At 35.9% G+C, this 27,524-nt stretch overlaps 1 protein-coding gene across 1 annotated transcript; it reads left to right on the top strand.

Annotated features, from left to right (window-relative positions):
* The first annotated feature begins 24,610 nt into the window (after positions 1-24,610).
* Positions 24,611-26,002, top strand: LOC145682213 (uncharacterized). The gene has a single exon (XM_081753796.1). The coding sequence runs from the start codon at positions 24,611-24,613 to the stop codon at positions 26,000-26,002; it is 1,392 nt and encodes a 463-aa protein (XP_081609922.1).
* The last annotated feature ends 1,522 nt before the right edge of the window (positions 26,003-27,524 follow it).

The following is a 27,524-nucleotide window of genomic DNA, read 5'->3' as shown; positions in this document are numbered from 1 at the left end:
TTCATAAGTGGAAAGAGGTAATAAAATGTAACTTACTACAATAATAGATAATGTTATTCTACACCCGAAAATATGAATCGGAAGAATTTTCAGTGTTGCCATCCATAGAAATTACAGTGTGACCAGAATTTGAATTACTCAAAAATCTAGATAAAGGCAGCGACTAGAAAAATGAACTCAACGGTAATTGATGACTTATCATGCTGTCTACCTTTCTTGTTTACTACTTTTTAAATAATATTTCTATTTATTTTATAAAACATACATAAATTATTACAAAATAAATAAGTTATTACAAAATAAGTAGAAACATTTTTTAAAAAGTAGTAAACAAGAAAGGTAGACAGCATGATAAGTCATCAATTACCGTTGAGTTCATTTTCTAGTCGCTGCCTTTATCTAGATTTTTGAGTAATTCAAATTCTGGTCACACTGTAATTTCTATGGATGGCAACACTGAAAATTCTTCCGATTCGTATTTTCGGGTGTAGAATAACATTATCTATTATTGTAGCAAGTTACATTTTATTACCTCTTTCCACTTACGAAAAACGGGCAAAAGAAAAATTATTAGTTTTTCAAAAATATTTAGTAGTCTACCCCCTTAACAGCTTTCTCCTTAATAAAACTACAGTTCGTACTGAATACTTATTTTGTGTTTATATGGTTCTTCTACAATGCAATGATTCTTTGTTACAATGTTCGTAATTATTATAATAAGAATGTAGTTTAATTTTGTCAGTAGTCTGCGCCCTATCTGATCTCTCTTGTAAATTCCAGTTTGTGTACCATTGTTTTATGTTATACAAATTTGGTTAATTTTAATGCTTTAAGGTGATCTGGTACCCCTAGCAACCTTGAAAGTTAGTCCATTTAAAAAGCATTGCAAAGTTTTTCACTATTTTCTTCTTTATTATTAAAGTTACAAACGTCAAAATTTGAACAAACCTAGAGGAGACACATATCTATGCCTTGTGTGTTTTAGATTTTGAAAAAAACACAGTAAGGAAACTTTTATCTTCAACTTTGAAAACATGGCAACAGTACCTGAACTCCCTGCGACGGTATAGTTTTTCCTTTCCGCCCGAGTCGAGCGGCAAGTTCAATTCTCTGCCTCGCTCAAGTTGTTCCAATCAGGTGACTCATAAACAGCGGTACAACCGAAACCTTCTTTTCTCATCTCTCTCCCTCTCTCTTTTTTTCTTTCTTTTCATTCTGCCAATTCCTGGAAGGGTAGTTGTCACTTGTCAGCTTACTACTTTGTAAGGGTAGTTGTTACTTTCCGTAAAATAACATAGTATAGATGTCAGTTTGTGATCTTTGGGAAAGATTATAGAAAAAATATTGTTGGAATCAATCTAGGACAAAATTACCCTTTGAAAGCGAGGTCAAAACCCTCTCTTCAGAAATAATTGAAAGATATTTACATGAATAATTTTTGAGGGAAATATGATCAAGTGAAATGGCATGTGGGCAAAATTCCTGGGGCCTGCTTTTTTAAAAACCACTTTCGTTCTTTGTTGCCTGTCCACATGGCCACTTCTATACTACCCCCTAGAATTTTTTTAATTTTTCATGCACATGTCCGGTGACAATACAATATTGTATAAATTACCATATACTCATATGTAATGTCTGTATCTCCCTTTTCCTGGAAGCGGAGAAAGAAAAAAATATAGATCCATGTAATGTTCACACTAGCATTTCCTAATTTTAGATTTTTTTTTCTAATAAATGAAGTTCGCAAGGCGTCTGAAGGCTGTGAGATTCTACCTGGGTATCATGTGCATAGATACACCCTTCAAATTCGTGTGAAATATCTTGTGCAAACTTTCATTGTGAGTTCGAACAGAAGAGAACCAAGTTTGATAAAGCTGGGTAACGGCTCACGCAACATTTTATGTTCTTGTAAGTAAATGATGTTGGCTTATTTTAAAATTGAGCATTATTAGGGATGCGCACGAGACAAGATTTGTGGTTGTCTCGTCTCGAAAATTTGCTGTAAAAGTGATGTCTGGACTTGAAAAATGTATATTTCTCTATTGGAAAAGCCGTGTCTCGACTCGTCTCGTGCGCATACCTAAGCATGATTTAGTAGTAAATTTATTTTGCATTATACAAATTTGTTTAAATTATGTAATATCTGTGAAAGCCTTGTTGACCAGGCTCGCAACCAGCCACTGAAATTTGGGGAGCATAAATATGCTAGGGGGGCAATCGTAACAATTCTGGGTCTCCGTATCAATGTCATAGGATGCATTGTGGTTTGAGGGGCTAAAAAATTTAGAAAGGGAGCAGGCCCCTTAACCCCCGCCGTAGTTGCACAACTATGTAAGTAGATTCCTCAGTATCGGTACTTTATTTCACAAAATAAACACCACTACTTTATTTCGCAAAATAATTCTTCACTACGTTATATAAAAATTGGATAACTCGACGGGTCAGTGTGCGAATTGAATATTTTTCCCAGGGCGGATGAATTTCACTCATATACGCACCCAGCCATCACACACGTAAGAGTGGGGAAAAGTTATTCCTGCCTGGAATGAAAATTTTCTTAGAGGAGAAATCCCTGGCATCCCCTCGTCAATTAGCACACTAGGACGGGCCTCTCACAATTTATAAGGAAATCGACGCAAAAGGCTGTAAAATGACATTTTTCATACCTTTTCTTTTCACATGACATATTTTCGACTCCAGACGACACAGGGACGGATCCAGGATGGATTCCTGAGGGATGGGGTAGCGGTGAGTTGTAACACTGCTACTTAGGGTTACTTTAGTTTTATGTACAGACTTGAACTTTTGCATCACTGGTGCTTGTGCCATTGGAGGTAGCGAACGACCCTTCCCTCAGGATCCGCCTACAAGTCTCTATGCCATCCCTACAGGATAAAATAAGATACGCAAGAATGTTTTCCACTTATGTTTGAAGGCATACGCGTAGCCAGAAATATTCGTTAGTCGGGTTTAAATAAAGAGCCCCTAATAATAATAATAATAATAATAATAATAATAATAATAATAATAATAATAGGGTCTAATAATAATAATAATAATAATAATAATAATAATAATAATAATATCCGCTTAGTATTGTGTTTAGTAGGACAGATGTAGACTTCTTCCTCTGACACTGTCCGTCTCCATACGTATAAACATTTCCCACCCCCACATCTTTAGATTCCAATCAGTCTCGGTGGTCCGTCTCTCTGTTTATTGTTAATTTCACTGGAATGCATTTCTTTATAGTCTTCAATCTTTGCATAAAATTAACAGTCCTCACCTAAAAGATGTGTGGTGTAGTGTGCGACGCAATACTTCCCTGTGGGAAACCCTGGAAATGTACACCTTGTCTCAAAAAGGTTGAGCGCATTCTTTATTGGTGTTTTGAGGCAAACATTTTCAAAGTCCAACTTCGGGTATCTTCGGGAAATAGTAAACCAGGTTCGAACCTCCAAGCCAGCCTTTGTAATCGGGAAAAAGTTTGCAGATGTGTTTTTCTTCTTTTAAATATAATAAGACTTGTTATCAAGTGTTGAAAAAAAGCAACATTGATTGAAATACTTAATGACACAATATTTCGAAACTTTGTATTAATGTCACCACATGTTTGTTTGTCATTTAGCTCTCCATACGTAATGGAACATTTAGATATGTAAACGAATCTTTCCATATGTAAAAGAATGCTCAAAGTTAAGACATAGAACATAATTATCGCCTAAGTACTAAAATAATAGTCAAAGTAGAACAAAAACAGCGTTTCTAGTGGGTATGAATGTCATAATTTTCTTGAGAACCGTTATACATCGCTAAAAGTACCTTTGCAGAAGTCCTTGTGTTAGCTCACTGGTATGCTGTTGGATTTCAAATCATAAGGTTGTGAGTTCGAATCCCTTCTGGGTCAATGCCTTTTTAAAAAATTATATTTTCCGCAATGCATGAAAAATTATATAAAATAATGACATTAAATACATCAGTTGTATATATATATAACATAATCATTGCAGAATGTAGTAATTATTATGTTTAAAATATAACATCTGAAATAGGTAGGTGTCCACAGTAGGTCTGTATTATATATATGAGAATGTTAAATACAAGTTAAGAAACTCGTTCACTAGCAATAAATAAATCATGTAGTGTATTTATTTGCAGCTATTTGTCATATAGAGAGTAATTCTCATACCCTCTATATGACATTTTCATAATACAGCATGTCATTTATGTTCTTGAAAACTTATTCGATGCATAAACCGAAGGTTTAAACAGAGAATCCAAAGTCGCAACGCTCGCAAGAAATTCATGGACCCCAAAGGTCACGTGAGCAGACTGGAATTGTCCTTATGAAGCATGCCACAGCAGAAAGTCTTTACATAGATTTTCAATTCAATTCCTGATATATGCTTTTGCAATGTGGAAGTGGTGATGCCTTTAGTCGTTCTCTCTCGCTCGCTCGCTCACTCTCTATTTATACAGAATATAAAAGTGGATGGATGTGTGTGTTTCAACATAATTCTGATATATCTAGCGCAATTATAACTATATTTCTTACAGTCTGGAAAAGAGTACTGTCGGGATACATATCAAAAATGCTAGAAACTGGTCGATATTAGTATCGAATCCATAGCTTCGTGGTCGCTTAGGTGAATAGTTCTACTTTCAATTCAAGTCCAATTAAGTTCCCATTAGCGCCCAGGGTGGTTACGTAGCGACATAAAAATATCGAAATCAACCGACATTAGAATCGAATCGTAAATTTTCAGCGCCGCTAACTGCCGCATTTCCCATTAGTCCACATTAGTCCACATTTCACATTACTCCCATTGCCTAGAGGGCAATATATTTGCAGAGTGCAAAGTTTAAAACTTGAATAATATTTTAATTTTTTCCGTATGAAAAAGTTAAAAATCAAGAGCAAATATACTATTTCATGAACAATCCTCTTTCACTGTTCTAATATGTATAATAATAGCGTAAGAAATCTAAAAATAATTCAGAACACGTTTCACATTTGTTATTTTTTGTTACGTAGTTCTAGCTGTAGCATGTAGTGAGTGGTATTTAAATGTAATAAATTCACTAATTAAGCATATTCGAATTAAGTTTTATTTTTAAGTTAGGGATGAAGGGGCGGAGAAATATGTAGTTATTGGGGCGCCGAGAGCAAAAGTGCGTAGAGGCGCCGAGCTTTTAAATGCAACACTGGTCGCTAAATTAATTGGTAGAAATTTTAATGTCATTTAAGACCAAATTTAGTCCTAACGGTGGCAGTATCCGTTTGCTCTCCTAGGAGAAATGAAAGGGGCTGACATCAAAATTATATATATATATATATATATATATATATATATATATATATATATATATATATATATATATATATATATATATAAAAGACCGACATTAGTGTCGAATCCATAATTTTCGAGGTGGATTAGATAAAGAGTAGCACTCCAGGTGCTTAATGATATAGAAAATTCGTTTTTCTTTCTTTTTTTACGTTGGTCTACTTTTCCTTGATTTGAGACTTTCAAATTTCATCCTATTTTCTACTGAAATGTGTCTGTAAGGCAACAAAGAAATAATTATATATGATAAATTTAAATTCATTTTAATTCGGAAGTTGAGAAACACTTTGCCATTATATATCGTAAAGGTCAGATCCACCAGCATAGTAACAGAGAGGTGCTTGAGCCATTGACGGTAGAAATTCAAACTCCGGTAAGTGATAATTTCACAGTCTTGTTTTATTACAAGTGTAGCCTCTTTAGTCAACGGAGAAGAGGACGTGGATCATGGGTCAGAGTTGATGTCGATGGGTCGGAGTTGTTCGCAATGGTTCAGAGTGGTTCATAGTTGGTGGTGGGTCAGAGTAGATCACGATGGATGATGGGTCAGAGTGGGCCAATGGGTCATTTGGGTGGTGGGTGATACTGGATCATGGTGGGTCGTGAATCAAATTTTCATTGACCCACACCATCTCTGGTTAAAATTGTACTAAAGATAAGAGGCACCGAAGATGCATGTCGGCTATTATGCTCAAATTTTGCACATAGATAGTACCCCACCAGAAAGCAATAAATCTGAAATGGTTCACGGTATCACCTCCTAGAACTCGAGATGTAGGGGTTTGTCTGATTGGCTAAATTAAGACGTCAATGATTTATCCATCAACAAGCAAGCTTTTTATGATCGTTTCCGTAGGGAAATCAGAAGAACACGTGCCTAGTAATCGTAATATTGATAGTTCGCGTCCACCCCGGGGTATTTGTTTTGTGTTTTTTTGACTCACCTAAATATAAACAAATCACACATATAGGCATTTTAACATATTTTGGGAGAGTAATTTTGTGGTTCGTTGTCGTTTCATCGCGTCTCTGCCGCTGGTAGTAAAGTTTTCAAAATGGAACTGGGGCCACCGCGGATTGTCGCTGCAGGGCCACCAATTTTTGGCGAGAGGTCAATAGTTGACCATCTGTAGTCCACCGACGCTTACAGCTTAGGGTAATGAACGATGTCTTTGCCTTGTAGACGTCATGACTACCGACGTCGGCAGTCAACTAGCTTTTAGTATTCCTTTACTAACCATCTATCGTTCATGTTTATACACGGTGTTGTACTACTACTACTACTACTACTACTACTACTACTACTACTACTACTACTACTACTAATAATAATAATAATAATAATAATAATAATAATAATAATAATTATTATTATTATTATTATTATTATTATTATTATTATTTTTGTAGTAATAGTAGTATAATTGATAATAGAATAAATATATTGTCTATGTATTGTCTAGGTAGGACTACACACAGGATTTGGCTCGTTTTAGTTTGACTCGACTCTAATCCGAGTCGAGTTGGAGGATATTTTTCGCGCCGAGTCCTAGAGTAGACCTCAAAGATGTCTGTTTCGAGTCGAGTCGAGTTTCAAAGAAAAGTCGTTCGTGCCCATCCCTACTAATGAGAGCTTAATCGGAGTTAAGCGAAATCGAAAGTGTCACTATTTATCTAAGCGACCCCGAAAACTATGAATTCGACACTAATACCGATCATTTTCTAGCAATCTTTTATATGTATCCCCCTCCCATTCACTATAGGTAACCCGACAGCACTCTTTTTCAGACTATAAGAAATTTGGTTAAAATTACTCTAGGTCAGTGGTTCTCAATCTAATTCCTATCACGATCCCCTTTTATCACATCCTCTTGCCAGCGACCCTTTTATAATTTGTGTTTTATAATAAGCTTGTGTGGGATTTTTAACATACCTATTGCTATAATAGTAGAATCCATTTCTTGTTTATAGTGAACAGTGCCGTGGCATGGAAAATCAGCGCTCGGGGCGAGAGTATACGACGATGTCTCTGTACATATGAGTGAGGTCGACAGACTAGCTGCGAAGCGCCACCATGGTTGGCACGAAGCTCAATAAAATTTTCAAAAGTAAACTCTGCCTTTTCTTGATTTTGAGCACATTTTATTACGTTTTTCCTTCTATTTTATACATGTGCACATGCACTTTCCTATAGGGATGCACGCGAGACGCGAGGAGTCTCGTCTCGTCTCGCATTTGCAATACGAGACACGAGACGAGAGTGAAAATTTTATGCGAGACGCGAGACGAGACTAAACCATGCGAGACGAGACGCTAGACGAGACTCGGTTAAGTCTCGCACGAGAAGTCTCGCAACATTTATGAATTACATTTAATTGTATATTTAGTAATTTTACATTTATTGAGTTTTCTAAGTTGAGCGTTAATGCCTCCAGGAACAAAAAAGTGATTGGAGCAATAGACATTTTATGAGATTTATTATTAATCAAGGTTAATTTTCAGAATTAAAGCCTTCTTTAGTTTCTAAAAAAGAAAAGCTTTGTAAATTGGAAATTTATTACAGCATCGATTTAGGACTTTATTTTGCGACACAAACATATACACGCGGGCGCGCACGAATACATGAACTTCTATTTTTGGTCTGAAAAGCGAATAAGACTCCCTATTGCTGCGAAATATGATATTTCTGTTGTTTCTGTCTTTTTCACATTACTACTAGCGATTAATGTTGGGGAATGGCGGGGAAATCCCCTCTCGTCAAAGTTTATCCCCGGCCCGGCTCGCAGAAATAACATGATATTTTTACATGGAATAAGTATTTTCTTTCTATATACAGTGGAGTCTCGTTAATTCGAACTTGGATAATTCGAAATATTGGATAATTCGAACATTCCCCTTGAAAACTGTATTGAAAACAATAGTAAAAAATCGTGGATAAATCGAACTTTTGAACCTATGTTTTGGATAATTCGAACTAAATACAGCAGAAAATTTTTAATGTTGGACAGATGTAAACAGAGAAATACAGTTTTAACGTGTTTTCAGTGATCCAGATGCAGCCATAGGGATGAATAATACAAAAGATAAATAGAAAATCTATGTAATGATAAAGATTAAGGTGAGTTGGGGAAGAAGTAAAGATAGACAACGTGTGCCAATCTCATCTTGTGTCAGAATTGGTTGAAAATTTAAGATGAAGAAAACCAAATGTTATTAATATCGTATTCCACGCAATACATGAAATTCAAGATTTATTGACCGTACAAAAACAATCAAATTTAAGCAAATGAAGTTTACGACTTCTTAAAAGTGAGAACAGAATATTCAAATTGTTACTGGTATTTAATTGTTTGCTTGGGGGGCGCGGTGGCTCAGTGGTAGAGCGTTCACCTCTGGTGCTTGGGGTCCCGGGTTCGATCCCAGCCCCCGCCAAGTGAACTTTGTGGTGGACAAACACCGTGCTCGTGGGTTTTCTCGGGGTTCTCCCGTTTCCTCCCACTTTCTTCATTCCACCATTTCACTCATCTCTCATTATCACCGTCTCCTTTAGCCTAACCGGCATAACCGTGGGACGTAAAACTTACAGATTTCATTTCATTTTTAATTGTTTGCGCTAATCAATATATGTTGTAGTGTTGTACGTAAATATAGTTTCCATTGTACATGTCGTTCGAATTATGGGGAGTCAATATCGTTTGTTAGTTTGCGGTATTCGATCACGCAAACAAGCTGCTTTAAAGGTAAAGTCTACACCATAAGAATATGTTTTTGATGCACAGTACGTTGGTTTGTTTGTTGTTATATATGGGAAAACATGTTGTTGGGTAATTCGAATTTTGGATAATTCGAAGTTTTTTCGTGTCCCCTTGGACTTCGAATTAAAAAGAGTCCACTGTATTTATCAAAAACATCCCCCTCTAGTTCGGAAGTTTAATTCAAATACTGGTTTGGCAGGATGTCCTTATAGGTTTCGTGGGAGATGGTAAGAATGGCCCTATATCTGTCAGTAATTTTATTTTCTAGATCTGGCAGTATAAGTTGAAAGCGAAAGTTGATAAAATGCGATAATCCAACATTGCTACAAGCCCGAACGAACCAAAAGAATTGGGTCGTATTGTGTTGTGAGGAGTTCTTCTGTTGTGTACAAGCGCTTTTGGTGGTATAAAAACATCTTTATAATGGAAAATCACCCTTCAAGAAAACGACCAAAACGTGTAAATGTTGATAGTGGCGACGATATTTTAGAAGAGATAAATATTGCTGGAGACCTCTAAGCTGGAAAACAATGTTGGATCCAGCAACAATTATGCTGGTTTTGCTGTAAATTATGCTATTAATTTGACGAAAATTAATGGTCCAGCGATCAAATTCCAGCACAACTTTTCTTTTAATTTGGAGCGGAGGGGACACAAGTTCGGATACCATATTGAACTCTAGGTTCCGTCTCCTTAGGATGTTATGAACATTCATCCCATGGAAAGCAATGGCAAACCACCATTCACCTTGCCAAGGGACTTTTAGGTCAAATAACTGCTTTCGGACAGAATACCACATCATCATTCATTAACAGCCATAGAATAACACATTGCAAAATTTTGACCTAGAATATATGCGAGACCATGCAAGAAAGTCTCGCGCGAGACGCGAGATGAGACTCAAAATTTTATGCGAGACGCGAGACGAGACTTCACATTTGCGAGACGAGACCTTACGCGAGACGAGACCAACGCTTGAGGTTGCGAGACGAGACGAGACTTTTCCATTTCTCGTCTCGTCTTGTCTCGCGTGCATCCCTACTTTCCTAACATGAGTAACACACTTCCTCCGAAATTTGTGCCCCCTTTTTTCGGCGCCCGGCATTGACAGTGGATACAGTAACTGTATTATCTATATTCCCAACGACGAAGGTGCTGGTTCAAGATGGATGTTAAACTCCTTCTTTGAAGAGGCCATTAACGTATCTGATCTAAGCCCACAACTTCTTAACCAAATAATAGAATGATAATGCTACAAATCTTTGCAACTGGTTTTCTGTAACAAAGACTTGGACAAGTTCTGCCTGATGAGGAGAGAAGAATATCCTGGTCTGGTATCTGCTGCTTTAAAAGTAATAATTCCATTTGCTACATCGTACTTGTGCGAAAGTTTTTTTTTCATGGTAAACATTAAAACAAAGACAAGAAATCGCTTATCAGTTGAAAATGGCTTCATAATGTTCGTCACGAAGATTGAACCGGGCATTGCTGCACTAGTGAAATTACACCATGCTTAGGTATCTCATTAGGTTTCAATTTTAATTGTATTTCAATGTGCAGGTTTTGTTCCATGTGTATTTTTCTAGTATTTCTATATACAGTTCTCATTACTATCATATCATACGTCTTTCATTTAAATTCATTTTTAAACAACTCTGCATCCTTTGACAATGTTCAGTAGACTTATTTTTTATTGTTCTGTACAGTATGTATAAAAAATAAAAGTATGCCTATCAGAACAAAATTCAAAATAATTTCCGGTATTAGATTCTAACTATATTTATCTCTTCCGCTTATCTTCGCGACCTCCTAGGGGCCACGACTCCCAGGTTGAGAAACCCTGCTCTAGGCATACATGAGTTATGTTGAAACATACATACATACACTTTTATATGTATAAATGCAGATAAGAGAGAGTTGAGAGAGAGCGATTAAGGTATTACCGCTCTCAATCTCTTCACTTTACTTTTGCGATTCGTGAGTTTCTTACGTGACAGTTTGGGGCTAGCTAGTTTTTTGTCTTGAACCACGATCCGATTTTCGATATGCTCTACCTAAATGCTGTAATGTGAATATTGAGAAGTTACCTGCGTATGAAAATAGCTGCAAATAAATACATTACATAACTTATTTATTGCTATTACACGATTTTCTTAATTTGTATTTAATATTCACATATAACATACCGACGTTCTGTGAATACCTCAAATGTTATATTTTAAAGATAAGAATTGCTTATGTCGTGAAATGATATGAATATATATATTCAACTGATATATACAACTGATGAATTGTAATGTAACTATTTTACATAATTTTCATGCATTGAGGAAAGTAGAATATCATAATAGAACTCACCTGAACGGGTATCGAACTCACGATTTAAACGCTCGGGTGTGTACCACTGAGCTAACATGACCGCTTTTCGGAAGCTGCTTCTGAAATATAACTGAGCTCATACGTAAATTATTTTTTTCGTATGGAAATCACAATGACGAAACGAGAGTGTGAATATATAGTTTCGAAATATTGTATCATTAACTATTTCAATCAACTTTACTTTTTTTCTACACTTAATACCATTTCAACATGTCTTATTATATTTAACAGAAGGAAAAACATATCTGTACATTTTATCCTGATTGCTAAGGTTGGCTTGGAGGTTCGAACCAGCAGCTTTAGTTTACTGTTTTCAGAAGATACTCGAAGTTGGACTTCGAAAGTGTCGTCTCAATACAGCTATCATCATATCGCTCAATCTGTTTGGTATATGGTATGTGTTTTTATACGTGTAAAGTCAGTATAACAATTCATTCTTTAAACAGCTTTTCGTATGTATTAATACTCCTTTATAAAATGTTTTTAATATTATTATTACGGCGCACCATTTTCAGATTTCTTTCGCGAGTCGTTGACCAAGTCTTTCCCCACAATAGGCGTGTCGTGCAATTAACCAACCACGCGTCAGGTACTAGCTTTTACCTGTTGCTTCCTGCTCACAGCTCAGAACATTGGTAACTATGGATAGACGTACAGCAGTAATTACTTTATGGGATTTGGAAGGCTATTCTGCAACTGCAGCTAGCAGGCGAGTAGGTGTCCCGGCCTCTACAATAAAGCGATGGATTCGGAAATATGATCCTACACGTCAAACTGGTAATTTACGATCTTCTGGTTCCACTAAGGACGTCTAGACAGCTAAGGGAAGCTTCTCTTTTTCCTGGTAGTAAGCATACAGCTCTGCGAAGGATTCGTCTTGCCGGGTTACGTGGCTGTGTTGCTGCCGTGAAGGAAAAACTCTCAGACGACCACAAAATTTACCGTCTCGCGTTTGCACAGGCGAATGTGGGTCGCAATTGGGAAAACGTGGTTTTCTCAGATGAATCCATATTCACAACATTAAATGAGGGACGCCGTTTTGTGTATCGCCCGAGAGGCACCCGATATGACCCTGGATCTGTTGCTGCTTGAAATCGCAGTGGCCATGTATCTATTTCATGTTGGGGTTGGATTTTCAGGCGCGGAGCAGAACAGCTTCACAGAATTGAAGGACACCTGGACAGTGCTCAGTACTTAGATATTATGAGTAATATCATGGTGCCATCTGTACGAGTATTTCAGCCTGATGGTGTAATTCAGTTCCAGCAAGACCAGTCGCCAATACATACTTCCCGTGTGGTTTAGGAATGGTTCGCAGGGCAGCCTGAGATTGATTTAATTGACTGGCCGCCTCGTGGAGCAGACCTCAATCTCATGGAAAATATGTGGGCAGAAGTGAAGAGTACTCTAAGGGATAGTTGGCCTGAGGCAGATCCACCAGAACCCAAGATGACCTGTGGCATCTTGTTTCCGAAGCATAGCTGGAGGTAGGGGAAGGAGATAAATTTGTCACCCATTTAATAGATTCCATGCCCAGAAGAATAGGGCGTGTAATAAATTCAGAAGGGTGAATTTTTTTTATTCTAGTGTTTGTTTTAAATTGATAACATAGATGTAATATTTTATGTAAGACTCCTGTAATTGGGATTCTCTTGTTGGAGTCAGCGGATTTAAATAAATAAAATAAGTATTGGACACAATGTCCCCGCCTTAACTCCCGAAAACAGTCCTTTTCAGGGCTACCTAAACGCTTCTGAAAATATTTCTAGAAGTAAACCACTCCTTGAATCCGATTTCTGTGCAATTCTACTAACAAAAAAAAAAAAAAAAAAGATAATTCTCTGCAGGCTTTGAACGCAAGACGACCTCATTATCAAGCCCGTACTCTACCAGTGAGCTAACATGAACACGCAAATCCAAACTGAAGAAACATGACTTTCAATTTCCGGTATTCCATTACACTGATGGTCATATACTTTGCAAATGTTGTATTCAACTTGGGATATTCCGCAACACATAAACAAAGCGAAACAGAGAGAGAGAGAGAGAGAGAGAGAGAGAGAGAGAGAGAGAGAGAGAGAGAGAGAGAGAGAGAGAGAGAGAGAGAGAGAGAGAGAGAGAGAGAGAGAGAGAGATGAATATACAAAAGCATATTCAACGTATTCGAATGAGACTCTAAGTAACGATATTCCGTTCTAAAGAGAATTTGTGTTTCTTCCCGTGACGTTAAGGGGATCGGGAAAAGTTGTGTCTTGAAGCAGGATCCGACTTTGGATATTCTGTTTACACACTTTCTATATTCGTAGGAATATACTATATTTCACGAATGTAAATGACATGCTGTATTGAGAATATTGAGAAGTTACATCTGTATGACAAATAGCTGCAAATAAATACACTACATAATTTATTTATTGCTATTAAACGATTTTCCTAACTTGCATTTAACATTCTCATATATAATACCGACCTACTGTGAAAATTATCTCAGATTTTATATTTTAAACATAATAATTACTACATTCTGCAATGATTATGTTATATATATACAACTGATATATTTTAATGTAATTATTTTATATAATTTTTCATGCATTGCGGAAAATATAATTTTTAAAAAAGGCATTGACCCAGAGAAGATTCGAACTCATAACCTTATGATTTAAGGTCCGACAACTTACCAGTGAGCTAACACAAGGACTTCTGCTACGGTACTTTTAGCGATGTATAAATATTCTCAAGACAATTATGACATTCATATCCACTACAAACGCTGTTTCTGTTCTACTTTGATTTTTATTTTAGTACTCAGATGATAATTATATTCTATGTATTAACTTTAAGCATTCTTTTACGTATGGAAAGATTCGTTTACGTATCTAAATGTTCCATCACGTATGGAGAGCTAAATGACAAACAAACATTTGCTGACATTAATACAAAGTTTCGAAATATTGTATCATTAAATATTTCAATCAATGTTGCTTTTTTTCTACACTTGGTAAGAAGTTTTATTATATTTAAAAGAAGAAAAACACATCTGCAAACTTTTTCCCGATTGCAAAGGCTGGCTTGGAGGTTCGAACCTGGTTTACTATTTCCCGAAGATACCCGAAGTTGGACTTTGAAAATTTTTGCCTCAAAACACCAATAAAGAATGCGCTCAACCTTTTTGAGACAAGGTGTACGTATTGCAATCGGGCATCTCACCTGAGTCTCCCGTTTAATCAGTAAGTACGCTGGAAATTTTATTTTGTGAGGTGTTCAAAACCCAAGAGGGAGAGCATTTAGAATAGTGATACATATTTTTACAGAAACGCAAAGGAAGCAATATATTTTGTTACGCCCAGGGATGTGTGTAAAGAAAGTTTGGTTGGTGTTAGGGGGTGTTTATGGGGTTGGGAAAGATTTTAAACAAAGAAACTTCATTTTCTAGCCTTCTCTGGATTACAGGGGTGCCCACAGTCAGGTTTTGGGGGCACAGGTTGCACCTATGACTTTTTTTTTTTTTTTTTTTTTTTAAGAGGAGGGACATAATTTGTCATTGAAAGTGGAACAATCGAATTTTAATTATACCACAATGATGCTTTTATGAACACGAGTGGCGTATTCAGGAATTTGTTTCGGGAAGGGGTATGCACAATACGAGAATAAGCACTTATATTTTTCCTTTTAGGTGCCGACAAATTTTAATGAAGTTGTGAATATAACAAATTTATTTCGGGAGGGGGGGGGGTTGAGCTCGATAGCCACCGACTGATGAACACTAAGTATGAAGGAGAATATTAATAACATTTTTAATATTGATAACATTAGAAGTATGAATAACATTTTTAAATAAGTAATTGTCATAATAAAGAATGGTAAATTTGGGGGGAGGACAGTAAATGGGAAGAATGGTAACCTTCAGGGGAAAATAGGGACCTCTGCCTGGGTGTGTATATTCTCTACTCATTTACATTTTCTAAACATTGTGATGTGTCGTCGTACGTATATGTAAGCCCCTTCTCCACACAGGAAGATTGTTGTTGATCCAAGATGAAAGCTAAAATCTTCTAATTTCAATAGATATGAAAGGAGGGATTACAACCTGTACCAACACATCTTAAAGAACGCCACTGTTTGAAAGTATTTCTTTACTAATGTACATACTTTCCAACAGTGGCGTAGGGAAGGGGGGGCCCGGAGGGGCCGGGCCCCCCCCAAAGAGGTCCGACAATGTATTTTGGTACTTTGATGTTTGTAATTTTTTATATATTTTTATGTTTATATATTTTTTTGTTTGTAATTTTTCTATATGTACTTATAACAGAACTTGGGCCCCCCCCAAACACACATCCTGGCTACGCTACTGCTTTCCAAGAACTTCAGTTTGATGTGTTAGGTCCTATATATCGTTTCTAGCTATTTATCATTTTTAGAAAATATTTTTTCTGCATTTATATGATTATCTATCTATATCTATATCTATGTCTCTCTCTCTCTCTCTTTATATATATTACTTCTATCTGTTTACCTGTCTATCAACCGTTCGATTTATCATCTTTCATTCAACATTCAAATACTGCATTGAAATAAAACTACATAGAAACGGAAGAAATAACCACAGAAATATGAAACACAATAGCACTTCTTTCTTCTCTTTTCTTATGTTTCTGAAGCCGAAAGTCGTGCGATATTTTTTTTCCTCGGTCGGCAGGAATATCTCGCTTTCCGTTGTCTTTTCACGGCACAGACATTTGTACTAGAGATGGCCAGAACCGGTTCCTGGTGGAACCGGTTTTCGGGTCTGAACGGATCCGGTTCTTGAAGATCCGGTTCCGGAATCGGTTTTTCGGATCCAGACCTGGAACCGGTTCTTCGGATCCAGATCTAGAACCGGTTCTTCGGATCCAGGTCTAGAACCGGTTCTTCGGATCCAGGTCTGGAACCGGTTCTTCGGATCCAGGTCTGGAACCGGTTCTGAAAATAGAACCGGTTCCTCGCGGAACCGGTTCCGCTGGAACCGAAACTTTGTTACCATCCCTACGCTAAACGCGAGCTGCTGGCAAGCTGTGAACAGAATGCTAGATGAAATGGTAGAAACGACAGGAAGGCGCCAGGCGGCGGGAGCTTGTCTCATTTGGCTAAATAAAGTGGGTAACTGGCAAACTCATTGGCTAAACAGGCAAACTGACCAACTCATTTCGCTAAACACCCACTGGTGGACCACATTTTTTTTCTGGGGGCACAAGCGGGTCTGGGCGGGAAAGGAACAAGTGCATGGTCCTCTTTGCATTACTTTTGAAGGTGAACATTGTGCTTCCTTTACGGGTCTTTGGGGGCTTTCAGATCCAGGTCTGGAACCGGTTCCTAAGATCCGGTTCTGGAACCGGATTTTCAGATCCAGATCTGGAACCGGTTCCTAAGATCCGGTTCTGGAACCGGGTTTTCAGATCCAGATCTGGAACCGGTTCTTCTGGAACCGGGTTTTCGGATCCAGGTCTGGAACCGGTTCCTAAGATCCGGTTCTGGAACCGGGTTTTCGGATCCAGGTCCGGAACCGGTTCCAGAACCGGTTCTGAAAACCGGATCTCCGAGAACCGGTTCTTCGCGGAACCGGTTCCGCCGGAACCGGAACTTTGTGGCCATCCCTAATTTGTACTGCTATCCCTCCTGCTGTCACTCATAAAGTGATTATCCGTCGATATTCACATTTCAAGCAACCACGACTCGAAGGACAGGCAGAAAGACGACCGCTAAACGCGGACAGGGAGGTTCACACAGGAGTCAATAGACATTTCAACAAAAGGAGACACCAACTCAAAATTTGAGTGGGAGGGTTACATCTGCGTTGCCAAGTTTTTAAAATCAAACATGGAAGCTTTTTTACTGTGTTTTTTTCAAAATCTAAAACACACAAGGCATAGATATGTGTCTCCTCTAGGTTTGTTCAAATTTTGACGTTTGTAACTTTAATAATAAAGAAGAAACTAGTGAAAAACTTTGCAATGCTTTTTTAATGGACTAACTTTCAAGGTTGCTAGGGGTACCAGATCACCTTAAGGACTTCTAATATCCAATTCTATTTTATATATATATATATCCCTGGAATACACAGACAAAAAAAGCTTACGTGAATACACAGGTGGGGTGCGCTGGCACCCCATATAACGCTACTAAAATTATAATACACAAACTTAAATATATTTATTTTACTTTATCAGTTACAAGAATACACAATAGGAGTTTGTATGTATTTTTGAACAGACACAGCTATTCCTTACTGTACGAAATGCAGACTTCCTTTCTGTGGTCAGCACAAACAGCCTCTTTGCATCTGAAACAAAAAGATTTAGTTTTTCTGTCCTTATTCCTAGGGCACATTCGACATCGTGCTTGCTCTGGAAAACTAGATGTTGAATGAATTACAGGTGACAGCTCTTTTTGAATTCCAAGGATATTGCTGATACTAATAGACAAATTAGTTGGAAGATTCTTCTTGAGGCGCTCCAGCATGTAGGGTCTAGCTAACTGCAACCCAAGTTTTTTTTTTTTAGAAACTCCGAACGGATGGGTGAGAATTCCATTTATGACCGGTTCTTACTAGTATAGAGGCTCCCCTTATAGCTGGATCATTTTTGATGTTACCCTTAGTGTCACTTGTGTCACTTCCACTAATTTCATAATCGACTTCCGATCATACTTCAATATTGCCATCGGACTCTGAAATTACCTTCAGAATCATAATCTTCTTCTAATGTGTTCAGTACAAAGTCTGTAAACTTGCTTGAACCTGCACACACTTTCGCCATCATGCAATTAAACAAATATGAACGCAAACTATCTAAAATGAATTCCGTCAAAATTTGAATTTCACATACGTAAATACACAGGTGGGGTGCTGGAGAACCCCATCCCTTGAATATATTCTCTTCTAAAACGAGACAATTTGCTTCACACCCACCACAGTGAATGTCATGCTCCAAAATGAGAATACACGGAAATACCAACCAATGTGCCTGAGAACAGAGCCACAATGCCGGGGAGTATAACGTCTGGGGTACTCCAGCACCCCTCTGTGTATTCCAGGGATATATATATATATATATATATATATATATATATATATATATATATATATATATATATATATATCAGGCACGTATCCAGGATTGCGTGAAGGAAGGAAGTCCGTGACGTGAAATACTGTGGTCATCACACCAGGGGCTCGATCATTCTAAACAATTTTACTGGAACATATATTGGCTCGTTTAGCCAGGATTTCGTAACGGGGGGGGGGGCATACATGAAATTCTGAAGGCCCAGGAGCTCGATCAATCTAAGCTACTTTACTATCAACATATATTGGTTTGTGAGGGTATGTTGGTAAGTATGTTAATAAACTATGAAGAAATCTCGAGTATCCTTCCTCTGTTTATTCAAATATAAGAATTTTCCTTTCATTATGACCTCAACTACACCAAAAAGTACATATTCACTATTATAAAAAGTACATACTCAATAATGTCTTGTAAAATATTTTACAATGTCTGCATTCCTTTTTCTGTTGAATCAAATGTTATCAGAACTTTCTTTCCACATATATTTTTGTTTTTATTATTCCGTCAACTACTGTCTGTTTCAAAGGACAGGTTAAATGAGCAGTAGAAAATTGTTTTTGAAATGACATGTTTGATATTGCAAGGATGCGATGACGAAAAATTATGATTAAAAGTGTCCACGCTGTTACACAACGGCGCTATGCTTTCCAAAGCTTGAAATCTCCCTGACTAGTAGCAGAAATTCTGAAAATTACGCAATTTTTCCAAAAGCTTCCTGTAGTTTATTTTTAACGCTGATCCTTCTTTTTCTCATTTCATTCTGTTTCATCCTTCCTTAATTTTTTCATTTCGTCTCAAAGGGTGGGGGGTGGGGGGGATCCGGAGTCCTGATATATATATATATATATATATATATATATATATATATATATATATATATATATATATATATATATATATCAGGCCCCCGTCTTTGGACTTGTTGCTAGGGCGTGCGTTTTGATGAAGGTAGATTTCGTTTCCAGTGCGTGAGTACCCAACGCATTATAGTGTTTCGGATTTCTCCTCAAACTTTAGGACTACGTCATGTACAGCCTTGGTGTTGAAATGGTTATAGGTCTATTCATACAATTGTGAACAAATACCGAACAATATATATATATATATATATAATATAAAACAATAACAATAATAAAAATGAAGAACGAGTAGTATTTAAAAAAAAAAAGACAATTGCTCTTTTGAGTGCTGTGTTCCACTTTTAGCTTGAAGCATGTTTTCTTGATCACACACCCAGCAAGATAGAAATCTCATAATTCTGCAGAATAGACAGGAAATTCCAATCTAATTATCAGCTCCCAATCTATTATTTACACTAAGATCGTTTACCGTGATAGTGTTAGAATAACATGGAATGTGCTATTGCATGTTGGAATAATGCTCACTTCTTGTGTGTAATAGAAACAAATTGTATTTTGCATACTATGCTTTGGTATTACAATACCCCTTAGTTGTTTCTTATCGACTTATCGACTTATACATTTGTGTTGTTCAAAGAATACAATAAAGAATAGATAGTAATTCATCATTAACTATTCAAGACTCTATTACCTATTTTATGTACTGAAGTTGATGTTGGTGCCACTAAAGCCAGCGCATTGATCGCCCATATTCAATTCCCAAACTGACGAAGGTTATTATTATCTTCATGTTCTGAAAGAAAACTTACAGCAATTTCTTATATTTTGTATTTTTTGAAGCAAATTAACTTTGGTTTTATTTACATACTTTAAACGAATAAGTAAGAAGGTGTAAAAGAAGCAGTCCAAACGAGTGATATTTCTTTCAGGAATGTGATTTGGATACCGTAAAGCTTGACGAAGAACTTGGCTTTCCAGGACTCAGCACATTTTGTATATTTCTAAGGTATGGTTCCTACATATTTAGTGAGGAATTCCTTGGTAATTTGTGTACATTTGTCCGGAAGAAAGTTTTCCCTCTGTTTGGTGATTTAGTGCCTAGCGCACGCACCTATGTTGCACATGTTCCCGATTTAGATTCCCGGTTTGTAGAGCCTTCAAATTATCAACTTTGTGGGTTTGAATTTTATCACAATTTCTCTTACTCCAAATATCTTTAAAAATTTTTTTCCTCAATGTGAGCAAAATAAATGTTGGGAATCTTGAAAATACTCTTATTAATTTAGTGATTGTGAGATGGAGAAAGATTAGATTAGACTAAATAAATATATTGCTCTTTACGATTTAAAACCATGGCATTTATTTCAACAAATATCCTAGAAAACTATGAAAATTTGTAGACTATTCTAGAAGATATAATAGAAGAGATCGTTACACTAAACTGTATAGTTCTTATTTATTGAGCTAAATTGAGTCATGCTGCACTTACTATAAAACATTTATAAATGAAATATGAACAAGAAATATAATAGGCGTTTCCAAGAAACTTTGAAGAAAACTTACCTTTGAGACTGAAATATTTCTTGTTGATTTTTCACTTGAAGTGACATGTGTCATATTATAAGGTTGTTGTTTTGCTTATTTGAAAAAAAAAAAAAAAGAGATCAATGAAAAAAACAGAGACGTTCACCAACTTTCCTTCCAACTAAAATTAACTCAGAAGGAACTTCGGCTATGCCCGGAAATTTGTGATTCTTTAATATGTTTATAGCAATTCCTATCTCTGTTCGGCTATTTTCTGGAATACGATTCGGGAGTATAGGTGTACACAAGCAATAATTTTTTTAGGTGCATGTTCAGCAAATTAATACTACCCGTTCCGGTAAGAATTGCTCCGTCCACTTTCTTTAATAAGTAACCACATGCTTTTCTGCTGTCAGCTATTATGGTAGATAGCATTAAGTTTGTATCTGTCCTTGTGTGCTATTTATCAAATCTGGTTTCATATTTTTCATTAATGTATCAACTGAGTTTCTCGGTTTATATTTATTGCTATTATAAATAGCATCAACTACATGATTCATTTATTCTAGTTAATTAATTAATTTATTTATTGAAACAGAACACAACAGGCATTATTCTGTTTCAATACATATTATTGTTTATAAGATACAAGGATTTATATCTTGTTGAAGTTGATTACAGTCTTTTATGGAATTTATACTTCTAAAAAGTTTGAGAACATCGGCATACAACAATTTGTGGGAATACGTTATACATCTAAGAAGATCATTTATAAATATTACAAATAGTAGTGACCCAAATTTGACCCTTGTGGAACACCAGGTAGTTGCAAGTATTCGGTTGATTTGTATCCCTTATACACAACGAACTGCCTTCGGTCTCTCAAATACGACTCGAACAGCCCAATTAACTCTGCGGATAAGTTAAATTGACGAAGTTTCTTTATTAGTACCTTGTGATTTATTCTATCAAATGCTTTCGCAAAATCGGTATAGATAATATCTGCTTGACCACCTTGATCTAGGGTTCTTGCTATAAAATTGTTAAGAATACTGAGATATGTGACTGTCGATCTACCCTGGACGAAACCATGCTGGTATTCTGAAATTGATAGTTCTATGCGACTTTCAATCTGTTTATAAAGAGTAGATTCAAACACTTTAGCAAAAGTACTCATTATTGATACAGGCCTATAATTTTTAATATCTTTACCATTATTAGACTTAAGAATTGGACAGACTTTTGTTATTTTCCATTTACTGAGGAATTTACAAGTAGAAATAATTAGGTTGAATAAAATATAGAGTGGAAGTAGAAAGTGTTTTTCACATCCCTTTATTATATAATCTGGAATACCATCAGGTCCTATCGTTCCTTCCCCCTTCAGTTTTCTTATTGCTTTTTTAATTTCAGTCATCTCAATTTTTAGAATCCTTAACATTCGCTGTTCTAACTACATAGGTAATACTTCGTTAACCGCTTTCTGGATTAACCCGAATATTTACGTTTAGGAATAAGATGTAAAACTGGATTAACCCGACTTATTAGGTCATCATATTTTTTTTACGTTCTTGTCTGGATTAACCCGAAATATTGCGTCATGATAAAGAAAAGTACACGCAGCAAATATTTACACGTGACTCAACTGTCTTTTGTTTTGCTTCTTGATTTAACTCCACTGGGCAGTGTATTACTCCCATAAAATCTCATTCTTTTCGGTATTATCGCTACAAGAGAGCTGTTCGCAAGTATCTTTTCTTTCCTTCTGAAGTAGTTTTGTGTTTATATTACGACTACATTGTTCAGTACATTTTGCAAACAATGAGCTGTGATGAAGCAGAAAATTTCAGTGTTGTTAGTGTAAATACAAATAGTAGTAATGACAGTGAATTCGCTACAGATATTTTTTTTTTTTGTAATTTTAATATTTCCAATTTGTACGAGGGTAAATAAATACAAACGCTATTTATAAATTACGCTGAGGATGAAACACAGAGGAACTCAACATGAGATACTGTTCAATTAAAGTCAACATGAGGTAGTGTTAACAGTTCTCTGGTACGGTTCCAGCGTAATTCAAAAATTATCTTTACTTCTTTGTTTGAATTCCTATTACTATTAACTTTTTCATTGTATTTGCTTCTATTAAATGAAAATATCATATATTATGATAATATAGGAATTATACTATGACATATGGAACAGTATATGAATAAATATTGTATATTTTCAGCGTATATTTTATTTCATTCTTACATTTTTCTATTTTTCAGTGCCCAAAATAATTCGGGATAATCCAGAAGAAATGTTGTAACTTTTTTTAAAAGATAGCTCCATATTATTACTGCACGGAACTTTTGCTTTGTTTCTGTTCAGTAATAAGTAGATAAGATGTTTCTGAATAGAGCATATTCTTCTAGAGCGCAAATTCATTCTATTCTTACATATCTTGTATTTTCAGCTGTGCCCGCCGAAATAACTCGGGATAATCCAGATGGAGTTTTTTTTGAGGAGCAATAGCTTTCGAAATTTAGTTCTGAATGACAATTAACATAGATCATGAGCGGTTGCATTTATGATAGATTTGAAATATTAAATTAAAAATATGACTTTTTTAAGGACGTTTTTCTGCAAAAACGTAGACCGGGAAGCGGTTAATAGTAAAGGAAAACACAATATATTTCTCTCCAATTCTCAGCAAACAGCAAAGGTAGTTTTTCTGTATATTTTGAGTTTATGAACCAAAGAACAAAACGAAAGACACATAGTTTACTCCAAGTTTTGCTTCCTGGTAGGATATAACCGTAAACACTAACAGTTTCGTAAACAGATACATGCATTATTCACACACCAGTTCCTATCGAAACAATTTACATACCAGATAAAAGTCAAAATCCCTATACTATATGGCCAGTCAATCAATAGCAACACCCATTTTAATTCTTTTTTAAAACTTTTAATTGTGTTTCAGCACATTATGCTATATTAAAAATATTTTACATGGCATTTATAACATTGTTCAATAATAACGACAAAATATTCTTTCTATATTTTCAGGATTGTTATTTGGTTTTCCTAAACTACCTAACAGATCTTAAGAAAACATGGGAAATGTAATATTTTTGTCAGTGTGCGTAATGCTATTCCTAACTCTGATTGAAAATACCATTTGCTCTGAGTATAAATTTGAAAATGTAGAGAAATTAGTGTCAGCGCATATCGTTGATATTTCCCAATACTTCTTAACTATTTCAACGGTGCATTGTCATACATCAACACAATTAAGTTTTATAGTCCTTCTGACAGAAATAGATTATTCAACAACAATTTTAGAAAGATTTCTTGAGAATAGTCACATGCCTATAACAGTTTATTATATAAATAAAATAAACAAAGTACAAACAGTACAAACATTTGAAACTACTCAACCAATTGGGAAAAGTGAGTGTTTTGCTATTTTGATTGATCAGAAGAATAGTCAGTCATTTAGCCTTCTACTGAGAGAAGTTCAGCAGCTATGTTACTGGAATGCTAGGGGAAAAATTATTATTCTTTTATTGTCAAAGACAATAGTGGATCAAGTCAAGCTTAATATCTTGTTTAATATCTTGTGGGAATTCAAATTATTAAATGTTGAAATGATCGTTCAGCGAGAAAACTGCGAGGAATCACATTTAATAGACCTAAATAATTTTAATCAGTGTATTTCATTTGTGTCCTACAATCCTTATACTGGGGCAAATAAAAAAAATACACATCTGTTGAATGACGTAAGTGTAAAAGAGAAGCGTATATCAGATGCAGAATCATTATTTGGTGATAAAACCATAAATGTACAAGGATACCCTCTGCGTTTGTATGTCTACAGAGAGCTTAAAGGAATATCGTACGGGAAGAATGGTTCAATCATTATAAAAGACAAACTTTTACGATCGGTGGTAGAAAATATGAATTTTACGCCATTAGCCGTTGAAGACCGAAATGGAAACCATACTTACATGTATGTGCCAATGGCAGTTAGTTTATCAGCAGATATATGCACAATTGTTGTGACCATTTTGACCATGTGGAGCGACATTATAGATTTCTCTTTACCAGTTGTGTTTGATACAATTAGATTTATAACACCAAGTGCTGTTCCACTCCAACAATGGCTTCGGTTCTTTTTACCTTTTCGCATGACTTTATGGATTGCAGTAAGCTTAACATTTCTTTTACTTGTATTGGTCAGCCATTTTATTCAGTGTGTTACGTGTCACAAGAGAAATATCCCTTCTTTTACAGAAACTCTCTTCCATTTGCTTTCGATTGCGTTACAAATATCTGTGCCATCACAACCTACCAGGAGACCTTTAAGAGCTATCTTTATAATCTCTTGTACGTTTTTCTTAATCATATGCACGTTATATCAAGATTCGTTATTGAGTAACATGATTGAAATACAATATTATCCTGTACTTGATACGCGGGAGGACGTTGAATATTCACAGCTGCCCGTACATGTTAGCAGACAGTGGATGAGTTTTATAACAGAATCTTCAGATCCTGCTTTGAAAAGAATAGCAACAAAATCTCAAATGATAAAAGGACCTATATCAGAGGTAATGAAAATATTTTTCAATAAACAAGACAGAATAGTAGTTGTGTCAGATCGTGCAGTAAAACTTATTGCAAAAATGCTCAATGTACACAACGTTGATGTACCCTTATTCCATATTTCAAAAGATTGTGTAGGATCCATTATGGGTGCATATCCAGTTCCTAAAAATTCTCCTTATCTTCCGAGAATGAACATTATAATAAACAGACTTGTAGAAAGTGGACTACAGTATAAGTGGAATTTAGAGGAAGCAGAATCTCTGGGATTTCATCAAAAAATAAATCGGATGTTAAAAAAGGACACTGCATTGTCAGTAGAACACTTACAGACTGCATTCTATTTATTAATTCTTGGGTTATTTGTTAGTGTTTTGTCTCTTTTCGGTGAGATGATCCGTTATCGATATAGATGTCTCTCAAACATCTTTTGATCTTAAGCTAACTTCGTCTTTCTGCATTGATCTTGCAGCATGGTATTTTTCATAGTGACTAGTATTGTGTCTAAAATTTGTACTCCATAAAATATGCTTTACCTATGTTCATCTTGTTACTTCATTCCTTATTGACTCTGAGTATTCGTATATTTCATGCAATGGTTACTTGTACCATACAACTGAATCAAATACAAACTCGAGGTCCTAACAGTCAGACACGAGCAAATTCTTATAAATAATAAAGGTGTACCAGTATTCAAATTATCCACCATTGTTATAATTGGGAACATTCCGAAAAAATATTGAACCATAACTTTCGTGACAATAAATTAAGGAAGATGCATAATATCGTTTAGTACACTTTCACGGCCACACTAGCCTTGTAAACAATCTTTAAAAATCCACCTGCTCCGGCTTTACCAGAGGATAGAAATCAAAACTTGAAGCTTTTCGCGTAGGCCTAGGAATCCAACTAGAACTAACTGGAGCGGTTTCTTCTTTTCGAGAAATCCCGAATTGAAATGCACGTACTGCATCTACTGTTGTAGAACTCAAGTTTATCGATAAAACTGAAGGAAAATAATAATCCCTAGTGAATGTATTATAGAAGGTTGGTACAGTACATTGCTTGTTCTGCACACACATTCGTTGGAAGTTACGTATTTTTGACGAATCAAGATGCATTGTTGGAGCAAAATCAGTTTCAGTAAATGTCTTTTAAAAACAAATACCTGCTTTGGTGCAACCAGTAATTGCATTTCCAAGATGATACTGATTTCATATGAGCTGATGTAAAGATCTTGCCATATAATGCCCATTAATTTTTGTGGAAAGCATTTCTTTATTGGAGAAAACACAAACAAGTTTAATGGTTGTAGTTTATGTGGTATAAGAAGAAAAGTGTTAGAAAATTACGTCATTTGCAGAGGTGTGTTGCAAGCCAGGATAACATTGTTGGTAGTACCTTTTGAAAAAAAAAAAACTGAATGTACAGGCGTTAGTCTAATCGCTATCTGTACACGTTCCTTGTGAGCCATGTACAGTACCATTGATAATCATATGCTATATCTTCTCACCGGCAAATATAAAATACTACTGAATGAATGAATTTAACATATTTGATATTTGAAACTTTTTCGGGCAGCAGTGGCTCAGTGCTAGAGCATTCGCCTCTGATGCTTGGGGTTCCTGATTCGATACCAGCTCGCACCAAGTGAGCTTTGCGGTGGACAAATGACGTGTGCGTGGATCCCGTTTTCTCCCACTTTCTTCCTTTTACCATTTCATTCATTTCTCATCATCATTGTCTCCCTTAGCCTTGGTGCATAATCTAAACTAAATACTTCATTTAATTTTTTAAAACTTCCTTTGTAGAAAGCATAACTTTGGAAATGAACTTTATTTCACTACAAGTGAATTTGAAGTACTTTATTTCCCCTCTATATAGTGCTAATTTTAACAAAATCATTTTTTAAAAAAATGTCCGGGCAAGTGGATATCTATCTGCTTTGCCCTATTC

Source organism: Thermobia domestica, chromosome 3 (genome assembly GCF_964235325.1).
Source record: "Thermobia domestica chromosome 3, izTheDome1.hap1.1, whole genome shotgun sequence".
Lineage (NCBI taxonomy): Eukaryota > Metazoa > Arthropoda > Insecta > Zygentoma > Lepismatidae > Thermobia > Thermobia domestica.
Note: the sequence above shows the minus strand (reverse complement) of the source record. Positions and strands in the feature narration are given on the sequence as shown.